This window comes from Nothoprocta perdicaria, unplaced genomic scaffold, assembly GCF_003342845.1.
Source record: "Nothoprocta perdicaria isolate Ctin4 unplaced genomic scaffold, notPer1 scaffold_43, whole genome shotgun sequence".
Lineage (NCBI taxonomy): Eukaryota > Metazoa > Chordata > Aves > Tinamiformes > Tinamidae > Nothoprocta > Nothoprocta perdicaria.
In genome coordinates, this window is record NW_020455677.1 from 2,310,619 (window position 1) to 2,327,759 (window position 17,141).

Genomic DNA, 17,141 nt, shown 5'->3' on the forward strand with positions numbered 1-17,141 from the left:
ATTCCCAACGTCCCATGATTTTTTGAGGCAAATTCTACCTCTCCTTTCTTGCTCCATTTCCTCCGATTTTGAAAAATACTCTTGATCCTATTCTAGTGCCATTTTGGAATGAGCAGATTTCCATGGCTTTCTAATGGCAAAGCCAATTCTTTCAGTCCAATTCAGCATCATTAAATTGTCAGAATAGCAGCTTCCTGTTTGATTCTTAATTATTCCTTTTTATTATATTTAAGACACTCATTTTTTTAAAGTGGTTTACTCTTCTTTGTAATGATCTGTTGTGATTAGAATCTCTTTTATATTACGCTGAAGTTTTAAGGGTGTATATTGGTACTTCGAGTCTAAACCTCTATTTTCAAGGTATTTAGAGGATTAAATTCTAGGCTGACTCTCTGTTGTGAATTCGCTTTGATGTTTAATAAAAAAAGGAGAGAGACAATGGGAGAAATTAAAGACAGAAGGGACAGCTCTGAATTTTAGGGGCACATTGTCATGCACAGAAATCTCCAGGAGTCTAAGCTAAGCGCAGAGCGTAGCCTTAGCTTTGAATTTCCTTCCTTTTGTGAGATTAGTCAGGCTGCTGACACGACTTCAGCGGCTGCCTTTGGCAATTCAGAATTCCACCCTCGGCGCGGCGGGCCCGGGCGGCTGTTGTGACAAGGGGGGACGCGCGCACAAAGGGGCCGCGCAGCCGGCGGGAGCCGCCGCCGCCACCGCCGGGCCCTCTGTGCCCCTGTGCGCAGCCTGGGCCGGTCCCGCTTCCCGGCGGCCCCGCTCCATCCCGCTCCGTCCCGCTTCCCGGTGGCCGCTGTGCCCTGTCCTCGCCCGTGGCAGAGCGGCCAGCGGGGGCCGAGCGCTGCCCCGGGCACCCCGGTGGAGGCCAGACGGCGTCGGCGCCCCGTTCCCCCTCGGCGCTGCTTTCTGCAGGCCGGGCTGGTCATTCCTCCACCCTCAACTCGCCTGTGTCCATACAAATCCGCGGCTTCCCTGTGCTTCCTGGGCCAGACCAACTCGAGGAGCTTGCAGCCATCCCAAACCAGAGGGGCTCTAGCTCACAAGCCGGCACCACGTGCCACTCGCTGCACTTCCAAGTGCTGCTCTTGTTGTGCCTCGAGGAACGGGGYAGATCACCAGCAGCCAGGCGGGCAGCACTGCCCTTCTGAGGGTTCCCCCGCTGCCATCCCTGCTCTGCTCTCCACAGACAGCACCAGAACCTGGTCCTGGACCACGGATCTCAGCCCCAGCTGCGGCAGACAGCTGCACTGGTGCCGATGTGAACGGCTCCGCAGCGCCGGGTGCGCAGCCGTGACCACGGAGGCACCTCGAGGCCCGGGCTGGGCATTTCCCCTGGCTGCTCGTGGCACTGGCCAACGCTCGAGGTTAATCACGGAGTCACAGAGTGGCTGAGGGTGGAAGGGACCTCTAGAGATCACCTAGTCCAGCCCCTGCTCCAGCAGGGACACCCAGAGCACGGCTGCAGGGACACCAGGGACACCTAATTGTGAGGAGCTCTTGGGTTGCAGCTTGCACAGACCTTGGAGTTGGGAGTGAGAACCTCAAATACGAGTAGCGCCAATATTTGTACAGAAAAATAACCCATCAAATACACAAGGCAGAAAGAGCTTTGCTGGTTATACCAAGGCTACAAAGAATGAAGCAACGAGTGCAAAATGGAAACTTGGTACAGCACCCCTCTGCGTTGGAGGGGGACTATAATGAAACAGATGAGAAAAAATAGGGCTTTTCATTGCTTAAAATATTGAACTCTCTCTCCAGCAGCAAAAGGGACAAACTTTTTTAGTGTAGGAAAATGGAATATCAAAACACTAATTTGCACATTGGCTCAGGTATAATGGCAATCCTCCAAAATACTTTTAACTCGTCGTTTGGAAAGGACCAGCTTTCACTCTGCTAAAGCTAAATTAATAAGTAGCTGCTTAAAGTCCCACCTCGTATTCGCTCATCACAGATTGCACTCAGAAATGCTAAGTTTGTTACAGGTATCAATAGCCACTCCCTTGAAATACAAAACAAAACCCCCCAAACTAGCAGACAACTCCCCCACCGTAGGTGCCACAGGCCAAACCCTATGGGGGGACCATCCCCATGTAGGTTACAGCTGCTGGTCTGCTCGCTTGCACCACAGACAAGAAGCCTCTCAGGTTTTAGCCACAGGGATTAATTTCAATGGCAGTAGACAAGAAACAGCGAACGTGGAGCTCTGTGACACGCTGCATTTTTTTTTAATCTGAGAGCCAAGACAAGCTGCTCATGTGTTAGCAGCTATTAATTAAGGCAACAGTGTTTAAGCAGTGGGTTGAGGCAATTTTAAAACTGCTTAACCCTTTTAAGAACTGATGAGCTTTAGAAGCGTGTGTGTGTATTTATACGCTTGCATGTGTGCGCATACATATGCATGTGCACATGTATAAGCGGGTATAGATATAAAATACACATATTGTAGGTATCCGCAATGACAGCTGATTAATTTGTTTCGGGGAATATTTGGAAAGCAACTTGGATCCCTAAGTCTTAAGTGTTGTTGCCAGTTTAGGCAGTTAAATACAAAACTATTTGGTGCTGTTGTTTGTTCATCAAATCAAGCACAGGGATTTGCCTTGAACCATAAGTTACCTTAGTATCCTTCTTGCTTGCAGGCCACGCAGCTGCCTGCTTGTAAGGCTTCCCAGGAGCAGRGAYGGCAGCGTGTGGGGCTGCCCCACAGCGCCCGCACCGAACTGCGGCATGACCCCCACCTCCATCAACTCTGTCACGTATTTTAACGGGTGAGTTGGAGACACCAGTGCTAAGACACTGCCCAGAACTCACACTGCGAGTAAACACGCGCTGCCGCGTGGCTCAGCGATACGTTGCATTCGGTAGAGAGGCAAATGAGCCCACAAGACACTCGTGTGCCAGTTGGGTACTGAATTCGTAAACAGATGCAGAGCAATCGGAGACCTCTAAATGTGCACAGATAGTTGGGAGCTGAACATACAGGACTATCTGCAACGTATCCCAGTGCCTGGCAATGATGCACAGCACATTGGGTAGCATCATCAGKCCTCAGGACACTCTCTTGATTTGCTTTCAGTGGGTTGAGAGAGAAAGTTTACAATAATGTTGCTGCTTTTCTGTTTTATTTTTTTTTTTAATAAAAAAGACTTAGTTTCATCTAGAAAGTTAAGAGAAAAAGCATAGCACCTGAAACACCAYGTTAGCCTCCAACAGCAGCTTGTGCCTGACACAAGATCACAGTAAGTTTCCTTCACAAATCACCACAGCAGAGTGCCCTGACAGAACTGAGGGTTACCCAACCTCTCGCTTTTTAATAAACGCCCAGAGCTTTCACAAGGACTATTTAAAATAGCCAGGCCCTTTAGAACACCTTGGAGAGAAGCAGGAAGCCAGAAAACGGACTATCAGAACAGCGCCCAGTGAAACACAGTGCAAAGGCTGCACACCTGCAGCCACAGGACACCCGAGCCGGCATCGTGAGCAGGGCAGGGCACGGGGCAGCGCAGACCCCCTTCGCAAGCGGGTCCGTCGGAGGTGAAACGTGTGGTGGCCGCAGCTAAGGAAGGCAGATTTGCTCACGGCATTTTGGCCTGTTGAATAAAAKGAACTTTTGCTAACAAGCGAACTTCCCGGCTTGCAAAGCCCAGTACCACAGATGGAAGCCGGCAATTCCCTCCGAGCTGCCCGGTATTTCAGGGCCGGTTGCCCTGAGGGCAAGAGAGGGTGAAACCACACCAGTGCCTCTCCTCATGCCGGTGCTCTGGGTGCCTTCCTGCCCGGCCAGCGAGCCCGTCTCCTCCTCATAACCACATTAAGAACCTGTTTGGCCCAGTGTTAGTTACCTGGAAAGCGTTTTCTGCTTGCAACAGAGCTCAGCGCCGCCCAATGACYTGACCACACGCACTGGGGATTTGCCCCATTTTAAACACAAGCCATTTGGACATTCAGCTTTCGAGATTTCACAGGGAATCTCTCAATGCTTCCATATTATGAAAACACATTTGCAGCACGCTCAGCGCCACATGCCTGACAAATTCCCACTGAAAAAAAGCTCGTGTGCATGACTGACAATAGCAAAGCCACAAATTACCGTAATTTTATGCCCCCTGCGGCTAGTGGTATAAAACATAGTTTTCAACCTTGTTTTTACTTGCTGAATTTAGACAAATTTATAATGTTATTGATGACAGTGAGAAAGACACTCAAATGCAGAAATTGTATTCCGAGGCACAAAAACAATTTGCAAACAATACTTTATATATGCCACAGATGATGAGAAATAAGGCTGTCATTAAAAATATAAAGACAAGATGAGAACTGGAAGGTTTTTAAAAATGAATTTAACATTTACATATATATATATATATATTCGGCTATCGCACTAGATCAGGGCTCTTTTCCTCCACGGATGCTGAACAGTTAATCAGGTGCGACACGAGATACTACCAGCACTCCCACTCCGAACACTAATGGTCAAAATCAGGCAAAGTCAACAAAATGAAAGAGGAAAGGTAAAAGCCTTGYTTAAGCAAAGCCTACAGATGCAGGGCTCAAAATGGATTTTCCAGTAAGCGTACTTTTTTTTTTTAATCATACTTCAAATTTTTGGAGTGTAGTTTTATTTACAGAGTGGACCAAAGTCACCTGGTAAAAGCTGGTAATTACTGAAGGAGATTAAGATGCAGCATGCGAGTAACAAGCTCTGGGCGTGACCTGCTTGAACTGCTACCTGAACCAAGGGAAGACCCCTGGGGGCAGCAAGGACGACCGTGGGGTTCTGCTTGGTTTATGGGCTGTATTTCGGAGCAGGCCGGTCCTTGGCGACGGCCTCGCTCCCCTGCTGCGCTTGCCTCGGCCACCGCCTGAGGTTGAGCTGCGCCTCAGGGCGCGCACAAAATGGCGCCGCCGGCGCCGGCGCCCGCCCGGCAGCTCCTACTGCCCCCAGCGGGGCCCGGCTCCTGCAGCCCCTTGGCTGGAGGGGCGCGAGGGGCCCAGGGCTGCGACTGGGACAGACTTCCCTCCCCGAGTGGGGCTCGTTGGCCGCRCTGCCCTGGGCAGCCCCCGGCTGCCGGCGCTCCTTATGGAGGAGTGATGGAGGAGAAGCCGGGAGCCACGAGCCCATGGCGCCCTCGTCTCCTCACAGCCCTTCAGATCTGTGAGATTTAAGCTCTGCCGTTTCCAGTCCCGAAACACCACCCTGGTGCCTCCAGATGCTTTCCCTCCACACAGCCGAGCGCCCCAGTACCAACCCTCGCAGCTCCTCCGGACATCCTTGGGGCACRTTGGCCCCCCTCGAGCTCCACCACAGCAGCCGACCAGGCTTCGGGGCCGCCTCYCGGGAACAACCACCTGGCGCCCAGCAAAACTGTAAAGTAACATCCAGTGACCAGCAAAATGCCAGCCGGCGCCCAGCAAAACCATAAACAACCACCCGGCGCCCAGCAAACCCCTTGCCAGCGCCTCCCTTTGCCYGACGAGGCCGGCAGCTCCCTGGCTGCCCCTTCCCGGGCGCCCCAGCCGCCCTCRCGCTCTTCCTTCAGCCCAGGCTGTTCCCACAGCCCCAGCTCCATCCAAGTGTCCTCCCCTCATCCCAGCTCCCCACAACCCTCCCCAGCAGAACTCCCTTTCCACTTTCCCCCTGCTTTCCAGGGCCGTGTAAAGAAAGGCAGACGCAGCCTACCGGCAAAACCAACCCTTACGTTTGTTGCTGCTTTTCAGGAGTCATCGCCATCGTGGTGTGGCCAGCCTGGCAGCTTGTTGTTTCCCAAACCTGGAGYTCATTCCCGTTTATAGCTCCTTGAGTGAAATAACCACCAGAACAACAGCACTACATGGGGTTGGGAGCTGCTAGACCAGGGCAACGCTACCGCTGCCCTCCCTTTATCACTGTGCTACAAGAAGTCAYGCAACGCACTGTGCAGCATTAACTCACCGTAATACAGAGGCTGAAGAGCATCGCGGAGAAACTTCGTGCTAACAGTTCTATCTAAAAGTAGAACAAAGTGGAACCCCCGTCTATAGTAGGTGCTGCATAAGACAGTTTCTATTATCTCCTCTGGGTAATTACAGGAAACAGCAGAGAACTCAAATCTCTGACTTCCATATTGGCTCTTATTTCCATACCGAATGGAAAACTCCAAACTTTGTTCATGCAGCTGATGATCTGCACACTCATCTGAGGACTCAGAACGATGCCCTTGGATTCAGTTACTGTCTTAGTTGAAGCCACTGCCTTAAATAATATTGAGTTTCCTCTGATTATTGATTTCTTAGAATACTGGCAAGCCAGCTGAGGATGCAGCCATTCTGAAATGGTAATTTTACAGTTGACTTTACACAGAAATCATGAGAAAAATTTAATAAATTTCAGAGAAACACTTGCTAAAGGGCTTTTCATGCCATTTTCCACCTTTACTGCACTGGAAGTTGGACTTTCCTTGTAGATCATAGAATCATGGAATGCTTAAGGTTGGAAGGGACCTCAGAGGTCATCTAGTCCAACCCCCCTGCTCATGCAGGGTCACCTACAGCACGTGGCACAGGGCTGCGTCCAAGCRGGTTTTAAAGATCTCCGAAGAAGGAGACTCCACAACCTCTTTGGGCAGCCTGCTCCAGGGCTCTGTCACCCTCACTGTCAAGAAATGTTTCCTTAAGTTCCYGTGGAACTTTTGGTGCCTCAGCTTGTGGCCGTTTCCTCTAGTCCTATTGCTGTCCACCACTGAGAAGAGGCCGCCCCCACCTCCTCACTGCCTCCCTTGAGGTATTTATACACACTGATGCCCACAGATTTCTCTCAACCGTCACTGATCAGCAAAACGCCTCTCTACATCCTCACTACTCGTCACCTCCTCCCCTACCACGTTCCTGGAGAGCCTGGATGTATCCCACCTTTGAGAAGAGCGGGTGACATTCTGGTGGACACGTTCCCTCTGTCAATATGGGCTCCTACAAGGCTGCCACCACCACGGTTGTCACCAGGAGCTGCAGTTGGGATCGTGCTGACTCAGGCAGTCACCCACAGAAAAACCTTCGGAGCTGCCACCGCCAAAGATACGGCTGCTTCAGCTATTCATTTTAAAACAGCAGAGGCATATTAAGAAAGTCTAAAGACAGCCACTAAGCTACCAAGCTACGTTTCTTGCTATAGAAAAGGGCCTTGGGAGACAATGAGCTAAATGAACTGTTTTAGTAGATAATGATAAAACTACAGCATATAATTACCATGCCGCAAAAACGACTGTATTTGTAGTGAACAGTGAAACTTTTCCTACGTGGAGCTTCAAAAACCAAACCAACCTCCTCCGCTGCCCATGGGGAGGTGGGAGAAGAGGAGCATCTGCAGGGCGGCGCGGTGTCATCTCCGCTCCCCTCACACCCTTTGCTTCCCACAGGAAGGTCATCCCATATCAGCACCACTGGCTTCCCAAGGAGCCTCTGGAAAAGCGCACTCCTATCTGCAGACACCTCTGGGATAACACACCTGCTCTGGATCTTGCTAAATCCCAGTTATCCACTAGCTGGTGGCAAATAATTCAGCTTTAAAGGGATAAGTGCTCTGGTCAGTATGACACAGTAAGTTTTGTATCTGGACTAATAAATCGCTGTGACAAGTTCACCAGGCTGCCATTCTGCATTTTGTCATCTTGCAGGTTTCTTACTTTGGATATTAAAAAAAAAAAAAAAAAAGGAATTAAATAAATAACGGAACTGCCTACATATCTGGTGAAGAAAGGTTAGCCTTCAAAATTGTGTTTGCACAAYATGCTTGCAGGGGCCGAGTCCCACAGGAGCAGAGAGCACACGAGGAACTCGCCTCTTCAAGCGTGTCCTCCTAGGCGAGGTGGCACAAATGCCGACTCTGCAAAACCTTCCCAGCGGAACACGGGCTCAGCCGGACGTGACGGTGTCCCAGACTGGCACGAATCCCTCACTGTCCCACATTGTAAAGACAGGAGAGACTCTGTTCCCCTGTGTAATCACTCCTTAATGGCACAAGGAAACATCTCCCCGAGTGGAAACTCAGCAACACTCCGGCACGGCCGCCATCTTGTCCTCTCCCGGGTAATCCCTGCCTTGCCCTTGGCGCCAAATCGGGATCAGGCCTCGTGCCTCAGCAGCGGCAGAGGGCACCCAGGCTGCCATGGCAGCCAGCCTGGCGGCCACGGGGCCCCTCCGGCACACGGATCCGCACGTTGGGATCCACGGAGCGCAGCCATCGCCTTCCATATGGCGTCTGTGTGTGGCTCCCTTCTTCCGAGGGTGAATCCWGCTTACGGAGCAGGCCGGGCGGCCCCTTGGCCTTGCCAGCACTCGCGTGCGGCTCCACTTAGGCGCCCGGCCCTGGCGCTGAAATGGAGCCGCACGCGGTGACCTCCCATAGCGGGAGCTGCGGCACCAGGGAAAGGCTGCGAACGCGCTGACACGGYGCCCAATTATGCTGCTATTACACTGAGACACGTTCAATGTCGCTGCGGCTTCGCAAGGGGAAACATCTCCGTCTTTACATGAAATTAACTGGCTCCCGCGCCGTCTCGCTTTCAGATAGGGCACGGCCGCCATTAGGCTCTGAATGAAATTTCTACAGTTAATGCCTTGAACTTGGCTGTACAGGAACAATAGGTGCAAGACAGCGAGAACCACGAGCTACATGATACCATCTAGGGTACGTGTTCTTGTTCGCATGTAAAGACATTTACATCCGTATTTCAGGACTTTTCATCTCTTCCCACCCCATTCTGGATTACAGGGGTGTCCTTGAACGACCTACTAGTACCAGATGAAATCCAAAACCAGAGATTCTCCCCAACAAATCCAATAGAAAAGGCTAAACACAGCAAAACAAAAATGGGATAGAAAAAAAAAGTTGCATTCTAATGTTTAAAGTTATCATGAAGCCACAGCACCAATGTAGTGACAGCTCATAACTGGGATTCCTCCAGTCTGCTTGGAAAACAAATCATTCCCTTTTGCCCGTTATCATTCCCTTTTGCCTCATTTTTTGAGCACAAGATTTATTTGTACATTTGTATTTATAAGTATATATGCTAATTTAAATGAAGAATTTATTGGAAAAAAAAAAGATCCTCAACTTCTTCTTTATACAGGCTTGCTTATATGGGGAACAAAAGCAAATAAATTAAAATTGCAAAACAACATCCACAAAAAACTTCCACAAAGTTAAATGCTCCCAGAGAAGCTTTCATGGGAGCCTTGCTGTRGGGCACCAAATTACAACATGCCAACATGCCCGAATTATTGCACTGGTGCTTTACTCCCCTGTGCATATGGATACACAGATCTGTGGGCTTCCGTATCAGGCACAGGGTAAGGGACATGCTTGCTTTGTACCCTCCCTTTCATCTTAGTAACCCACGGGGATATTTCCAGGCCCCACAGACACAGGCTGAAATCTTTATGGCTTTGGAGCTTATGCCAGCTCTCACATTTACACAACTCAAGTGYGCTCCTCAGTCTTCTAGTGCATAAACAAGTGTTGTCCCTTCAACACCCCCTCTGTTTAAAGGCATGTTGTACTGGACATGCAATTCCTACAGCCATAAAAAGAGCAACAGCTGGGAGAATGGATTAGAGACAGCACAAACCTACAACATATAAGCTGGTGTAAAAGGTACAAGGTGATTTTTTAAAAATCTCCTTTAATATCCAGTCCCCAACAAGATATTTCACACAAAAGTACATGTAGGAGAATTCTAACCGAAAGATGTCTTTATTTTTCTCAGTAAGTACAGATGAATCTTGATAAAGTTGCTCTTTCCACCCCAAAGTACAGTGATCACGGAAAGAACAAAGCAAGACAGGACAGTTGGCTAAATTACAGTTACAAACCCCTCCAGCCACCTTCTTGGTTCATATATACATGTATTTAATGAAGCAACTGAAATCAGAGTGCAATTCAGGTCACAGCAGGTGAAACATCAAAAAAGAAGAGCTTAGGAAGCTGCATCTTAGTATTTCACTAGCAATTTTAACAGAAGAAAACCATTTCTATCAATTAATCTTTCTACTAGTTGCAGCTATGGACAGTGCTGATTAAACACAACATTTATATTAAAATTACACAGAGGAACATGCTTTTTAAAATTTTTATTGAATGTAATATTTAAACAATTTCATAAACTAAATAATAAAAGAGCATTTGTTCATGATGCTTCAGCTTGGCTTTTCCTCAATTTTTCCACATAGAATCTGAAAGACTCCTATAAATAGAAAAGTGGAATAAATAAGTTTAACATTGTTTGAACTGAAAAGTTATTAATTCTTAGCAACGTCATATATCCTGACAAAAGCAAAATCTATTATTCTCTGCCATGGAAAACTACATCTGTATTGAAGTCTGTATAATTAAGAGAAATACCAGAGGGAGAGAATAAAAGGCAAAGAGAAAACCTTGCCAAAAATGCATAATGAAGAAGCATCTATTACAAAATGCAATAATATAATCAGTTTCWTTTAAAAATGAAAATACATAACTGCAATCTGCAATTCTGTAGGAAAAAAAGTATAAGATGCTTWTAAACATCAAGTTGTATGAAAGAAATAACTGAACAGGTACACCAGATGATAAATCACTGCAGTRACTTTGGAAAAAAACCCTCTGTTTTCACTAACTGCAAGTAAGAAACAGATGTTCTAGGATTTAATTTTACACAGTTAAAATGAAATTTGTATTAGAAATTATGTCACAATTTCAGAAAAAAATGTGCAGCTGGTAAGAGGCAGACACAAACATTTTGAGGCAACATCTCCCTTTTTTTTCATAAATTTAAAAAGAATTCACATGTGTCAGTTTTTAACCACAAATGTATTTGTGGCTGAGAAAAGGGAAACATCTCCATTTGACACTCACATTGAACATGACGCCCTATGGAGAAAACACCTCTACTCAACTCCTTAGCAAAACTTATTGCAAAATGCAAAAAGGGGCTGGCAAATGGCAATAGAAAAATTTGCCCAGCGAGAGAAAATGCAACTCTCTAAAGCCCAGCACTTAGCTAAACTGGCACTAGTGGTCTGGCAGCCAAAGGAGTGATGTCCAAGCAGAGTTGCAGGCTTGACAGATGTGGTGTCAGGCCACTTGTCACCTTCAAATAGGAGCTGTGCACACGGCTGCAGGCGGCTGTGGGCACAGCAGCCAGAGGTGAAGCTGCAGTGGGAGGAAACATTCCTGCGAGCTCCATCACACCAACAGCAGCTTTTACTGCGTATAAAGCAGCCAGCTACTGGCAACTAAGACCCATTCAACCTTCTGAGGTTTAACCAGTGAGATAAACATCCAAAGGACATTTAATAAACACTCACCTGTAGATGAGCGCCTGATTAAGATCAGGTACTTTAAAAACAGTAAGCCTTCCTAAAGCAAAGCCAATGAAAGATTTCCATAGCTCCCACCACACTACGTACCTACTTCAAACATTACCTCCTTTGAGGAGTCTCTGCAGAGAYTTACCCCACTTATGGAACTGATTATATGAATATGAAACACACACAACTCTGCAGATCCATTTCTTAATCAAGAAATACTCACGGGGGGCTCAGTGAAAGGGACAGATTCGCCTGCATTTTTCAGGAAAGTTGCTATAGTTTTCAGAGAGAGCTCGTGAAGCTCTATATTCTTTTCTTTCGTTTTCTCATACACAGCCTTTACAGAAGCAACATCTCCATCCAATTCTGAGGGGAAAAAAACAAAGAGAAAAATGACAACGCAGAAGCGGTTGAAGTTGCCCTTGTCACCTGTTTTCACCCATTCCCATTATTTCCTAAGACATATTCTAAAAGGGCTATGGCCAATTCACACGTGAAGAATAGAGCCCAGAAGAGCCGCCACAGCTTTCCCTTTGCCTTGGAAGCTGGCGGGGTGATTCCTTCAGGATGCGCCCGTCCCACCRGAGCAGGAGCCGCACGGCGGGAAGCCTCGTGACATCCGACATGCAGAGCCATAAGGCTCTTTCCACAGCAAAGCATCAAATAAACACAAATGTAGGATGTATTGAAATAACCTGCCATACCACTGGTTGAATTTGTTCCTATTTAGAAAGTTATCTTCCCAAGCGGAATGAAGTGGTGCTTGAGAGGTTAAAAAAGGAAAAAAAAAGGCTTAAATTATGCAGAAATAGAGATTGCTTGGGTCCCTTTCGCACGAGAAAGGGCTTCCCACTCACACCTGGAAAGTGGGTGAGCTACTGTTGCAATGTGGGAGGCTGCAGAACCCGCATGAAGTGACAGTTTAATGAAACTCTAATGAAACTCTACAAGAAATGATTAACTTCCCATTTTGTTAAACTAGAAGTATTTATTGTATGGAAAACAACAAAAAGGCGCTAATAAATGGTATTTAGCAGCCTGCACGAAGGAGATGTGGGCACGACAGCTCCTCTTTCCAGGAGCTACGCTTTGTCACCAGATCCCAGGTAGTAGGACAACACCTCCCTTCCTAAACCAGAAAGATGTCATGGAAAATGCCAAAACAGCATCCTGCCCAATGCAAGCGAGCCCTGGTAAAGCAGGTCAAGCAATTGACTGGCGCCCTGCACCTGATTCAGGGGTGAAATGTGTCTCACACTGACACACTTGGTGGGCTCGGCCTGTCTCTGCCTCCGGTGCCGAAGAGGCGCTGGGAGCGGCGCATGGCACCCGCGTGTGCCCYGGTGACAATAATGCATTTATTAATAATGTCATTAATATTACTGTCATTAAAAATGACATGGTATAAAACTTCCTCTGTGAATGAAACCACAGAGCTAAWGCATTTTGCTAGCAATGGCTCTTCTGAACATAACTATGCAAGCGAGTTTTTAAAGTCAGATACAACACTCTAAGATACCTTCAAGTTAATTTAAATACATGAAAATTTGTTTTCCTTTAGCAGTCTGCTTGGATGAGCTGAAGAAGGTCAAAGCCACTGGGCTTGCTTCAGAAGTATTGTACTAAAATATTCCCATTAATCTCCCCTGCAGTATATTAGAGCAYGAAGACTTCGGTCATTTTATCTCCCTGCTCGTAAGGCACGTGCGAAGGGGATGTSATTTCCTCCCTGTAAATAAGCCCCGTGTCAGAGATCCGTGTGGGAGCACACGAGGCTGCGGGCGCTGGGGCAGGCAGTACCGGGGCGCACTGCCAGACGGGATGCTCGTCCCGCCTTCTCAAAGGTGGGTGCTGTAAATAGCGTATTTCAACCCGGCACTTCCCTCCTTAGAGCTGTTCTCGTCTCACTTCCACATAAAAAGAGGTGATTAGTCCTTCAGATCAACTGCTTAGCTAATCCGAATGAAGGCAGCTAGAATATTAATTTTAGCCAAATAAACCCAGGTATAAAAAAATCTACACTAATAAACATAATGTCTTTGCACACTACTGATAGAACTAATGATGATCTGGGGCCACGTAAAAGGAATGGAGACAGATATTGTACGTTTCAAAACCAAAAACATACCCTGGATCCATTTGTAAGGACTTTCATTTGTGAAGATTGGCAAAATGACTCTCTCCATAGGTTGGGATGGATTCTTTCCCATTAGCCTCTGCCRTAGCACCACCCTTTAGTCTAGCACATCTTTTCTGCAGGTTTGATTCAGGCTTGAGTTTTCCAGCCTGAGGCTGAGCGTGGCCCAGAGGCCCAAACTTAAACCAACCAAAGACCATCCAGTCAACACAAACTCCACCTCTTTGCAACTCAAACTGGAAAACAAGCTACAACTCGCACAACAGAGATTAGACCATCGCTCTGAGGGTTTCCATTTCAAAAGCATTAAGATTTGGTTCTTATTAAAAAAAAAAAAAAAAAATTCAGTGCAAAAGCAGTAAGTTACCGTGACATCTTATGAGGTAGCGGTATGCAGCTGCCAGGTCGAGATGGTCAGGAACCAGCTCCAGAAGAGTCTCTATCTTCTTTGCCTGAGATGAAATGCATGGACAGATGCAGTATTAACTTCAGATCTTATGGAACCAACAAGAAGTGCCAAAATTAGAATTATTTCAGACTCTTTCAAAGAAATTTTAAAGTGGTGAATTGTTCAACCGACTGTAGAAGTCCCATGCAGATAGGAAACAGAAAAGAAACTGGGCACAAAACGAAATAAAATAAATGATTAACGAGGATAGGGAGGGAAATGATGTGGAGGCAGGGGGCTAAAATCCCCATGAAAAGGAATCTAGAAATTACTATCTCCATTTTTTGAARGAAGTGATTTGTCTAGTGATTACAATACGCAAGGCTTTCAACAATTTAATAAGACAGAGCAATAACAGCTTCACTGACTAATGGTGGCTGATGATCAATGCTTAAAACTAGCCAGATAACTAATAACTGTGCTTAAAATAGGAGCACCCATCCCTTTCCCTCCCCAAACCCTAGGCTAAAAGTCTCAGGGCTTGAATTAAAAAACAAATCAAAAAGACTCACAGAAATTGGTAGCATCTTTATCAAGTACTAGTCATTATTATTTTTGCAGTAGAATTTACTATAAATATTTGTTAACAGCAAATTTATCAATATGTATYGATGAATATTTTAATCATTTAGAAAATATTCACTCTGTTTTTGTATAAATTGTCTCCAGGCCTGCTCCTCCATGAGAAAAAAAAATAGTTTTCCTCACTTGTTAGGTGTGATCAGGCCAGAAATGGGAATATTTTGAATTATGGGCAAAGAGCAGGAAGACAGAAATCTGAATATATCCTCAAATTAGATTCATGCCCAAATCACCATAGCAAGCAATACAAAATATGTCCTGTAACGCAAGCATCAAGGCATTTTTTTGTTACAAAATGCCTRACTTGCATTTATATTCATAGACTGCTGCCGAAACAAACAAACAAAATATTCAAGTTAAATCCCCATGAACTGAACTGGCTAGCGCTGTAAATAARGAAGTGTGACATTTGTGGGATCTAACGTACCACATGAAAAATGAAGAAACGACAGAGAAATAGTAATTACATTCACCTCTTCACTATGCTCTATAAAATAAACTTTTTAACATGTAACGAGCTCTGCAAATTAACCTTTTTTTTCCCCCTCCACAGAGAAAACTAACACTACTGTCAAATTGTGAATATAAAAACATTTTGAAGGTTGAGATAAAAAAAAAAAAAAAGAAAAAAAAGAAAAAAAAGAAAAAAAAACGATTAAATAGGATATTGTTATATATTCAGTAATGGATATGCAAAGATACTATACCTGTCCTGGTTTAGTTGATGATTTAGCCATAAAACTCCCTAAAGCTTTCTTCTCAAATAATGAACCACACCTCTGCAGAAAAAGAAATTATTAATGAAACAGTCAAGAGCACATACATAAGTAAAATGACTAAGGGGAAAATGTGCTATTGCAGAGATTTAAAAAATACAGTAATATACGTTACTTATAACCACGTTATTACTCTATAAAAGAAAWAACTGACCATTAAAAAAATGAACACATACAAAAACGAAACATGGAAAACAAGTTCATTTCTTGCCCACTTTTGATAAATATTGTTTTTGGAATGGTAGATATGAAGTTTGTTTAAAACAAAAGGGGAAAGAATTAAACTAATACTTCAACATACTAGAAAAACGAGGTTTAGGACTGCAAAAGAATGAAAAAGAGAAACACTGTTCCTCTCCAATTATACTGCCAAGCATTCACAAGTGAGCTAGGGATCATAAGGTTAATTATACATTTAATAAGGTGTCAGGGAGATAACTGCTCGTTTCTTTATAAAAATTAAAATGTACAAAGCAAGTTCTCTTTAAAGTATAATTACCTACACTTATGCATACAAAGGACTGATTTCAATCTCTCTATTTTATAAAAGGCTTTCACTGCAATAGACAGGGTTTGAGAGAGAAAAAAAGAAAAGTTGAACTTAAAAAAAAGTTTCCGACAGACCAGATAAATCAAAAATCTGTCTTATTTTAGAAGCTAGAGCAACATAAAATATACAAGACAGTATTTTAGGTTATGCTTCTCAGGGATGTCGGGCTTTCTGTCAATGCACAGGGCTTTTTTTCATAAGCTGCAGGACACTGCACGAGTGCCCAGAGGCCCCGGCAGAGCAGAACTCTGCACATACACAGAAATACGTGTATGTACCATGAAGTTACGTACAGGTAATTGGTACTTTACACACCCACAGACAAGAGTTTTGTTGCTTCATTGCTACTCTGCAGCGATGGCTACTTCGTGTTACCTGCTAGTGCAACACTTGGTCCACAAAAGAGGTAAAGAATGTTTAAAACAAGCCTTTTCTCTGCCTACAGAACTAAACTTTTATTTCCTCATACATTACCTAATTTCAAGTCTATTAATTCTCTATTGCCAATGACCACGAAATATTTTTAGAATCTTCCCCCAAGATATATGCATACAGTATTAATTCAACTACACTATGGAGCCATGAACTTAAGTATCTTTCCAACATTTGGATTCTGTACTAACAAAAGGTATTAAAACGTATTGACAAATTATTTTTTTTCTTAAAAGAACAAAACATGTGGATTGTATGTAAAAATGCAAAGAACTCCTTGCAAAAGTCAAAAAGAAAAAAAAWAATCTACCACCTTCATTTTTGTTACCTAATCAAAGAGAAATCAAACAGGAGGAAAAGTAAGATAACTTGAAAATTTCTCTCATTTTGATGTTTCCCACCATCASTGGTATAGGAAGAGGCTTTGCTTTTGTAGAATGTTTTTTGCATTAAAAATCATGATTTCTGTTTAAAGTAAAGATGACCTGTGAGGCAAAACCATAAGCAAGGGAACAGTCCAGGGAGTCAGTATACAAAGAACAGAGGACACTCCACAGCATTAACATTCTCCATCCTGATCTGCAGTTCTTCAAGACACAAAAGTCTCGGATATCCTAAGCCACCTGACTGCCAGAGCAGAGGTTTCCTTTAACGGCTGGGAATACTCGGTAGCCGGTGGTGACTACAGCGCTCTTGGCTCCCGGCCGCTGGCAGCCGGCCTCAACCTGACACTGGGCATGCACCAACACAGCAAGTGGCAGGATCCCGCTGCTGTTCCAATGATTCCTGTTGGGAAGCGCCCAGCGGTGGAGCCCATTTGCCCTGACCACTGGGGGTGGCTCGTGGGGGTGCCCACAGCCTTGGTGCTGCCACAAC

General features: G+C 45.3%; 1 protein-coding gene across 1 annotated transcript in view; it reads right to left on the reverse strand.

Annotated features, from left to right (window-relative positions):
* Window positions 1–10,153: 10,153 nt before the first annotated feature.
* The window catches only part of LRPPRC (leucine rich pentatricopeptide repeat containing), a 77,541-nt gene continuing 70,553 nt past the window's right edge, over window positions 10,154–17,141 (reverse strand). The window contains exons 35-38 of the mRNA XM_026046232.1: window positions 15,215–15,286; window positions 13,845–13,929; window positions 11,564–11,706; window positions 10,154–10,235 (exon numbers count right to left, since the gene is read on the reverse strand). Of these exons, the coding sequence (XP_025902017.1) occupies window positions 10,179–10,235; window positions 11,564–11,706; window positions 13,845–13,929; window positions 15,215–15,286 (357 nt within the window). The 3' untranslated portion in view covers window positions 10,154–10,178. The remainder of the gene's footprint in view (window positions 10,236–11,563; window positions 11,707–13,844; window positions 13,930–15,214; window positions 15,287–17,141) is intronic.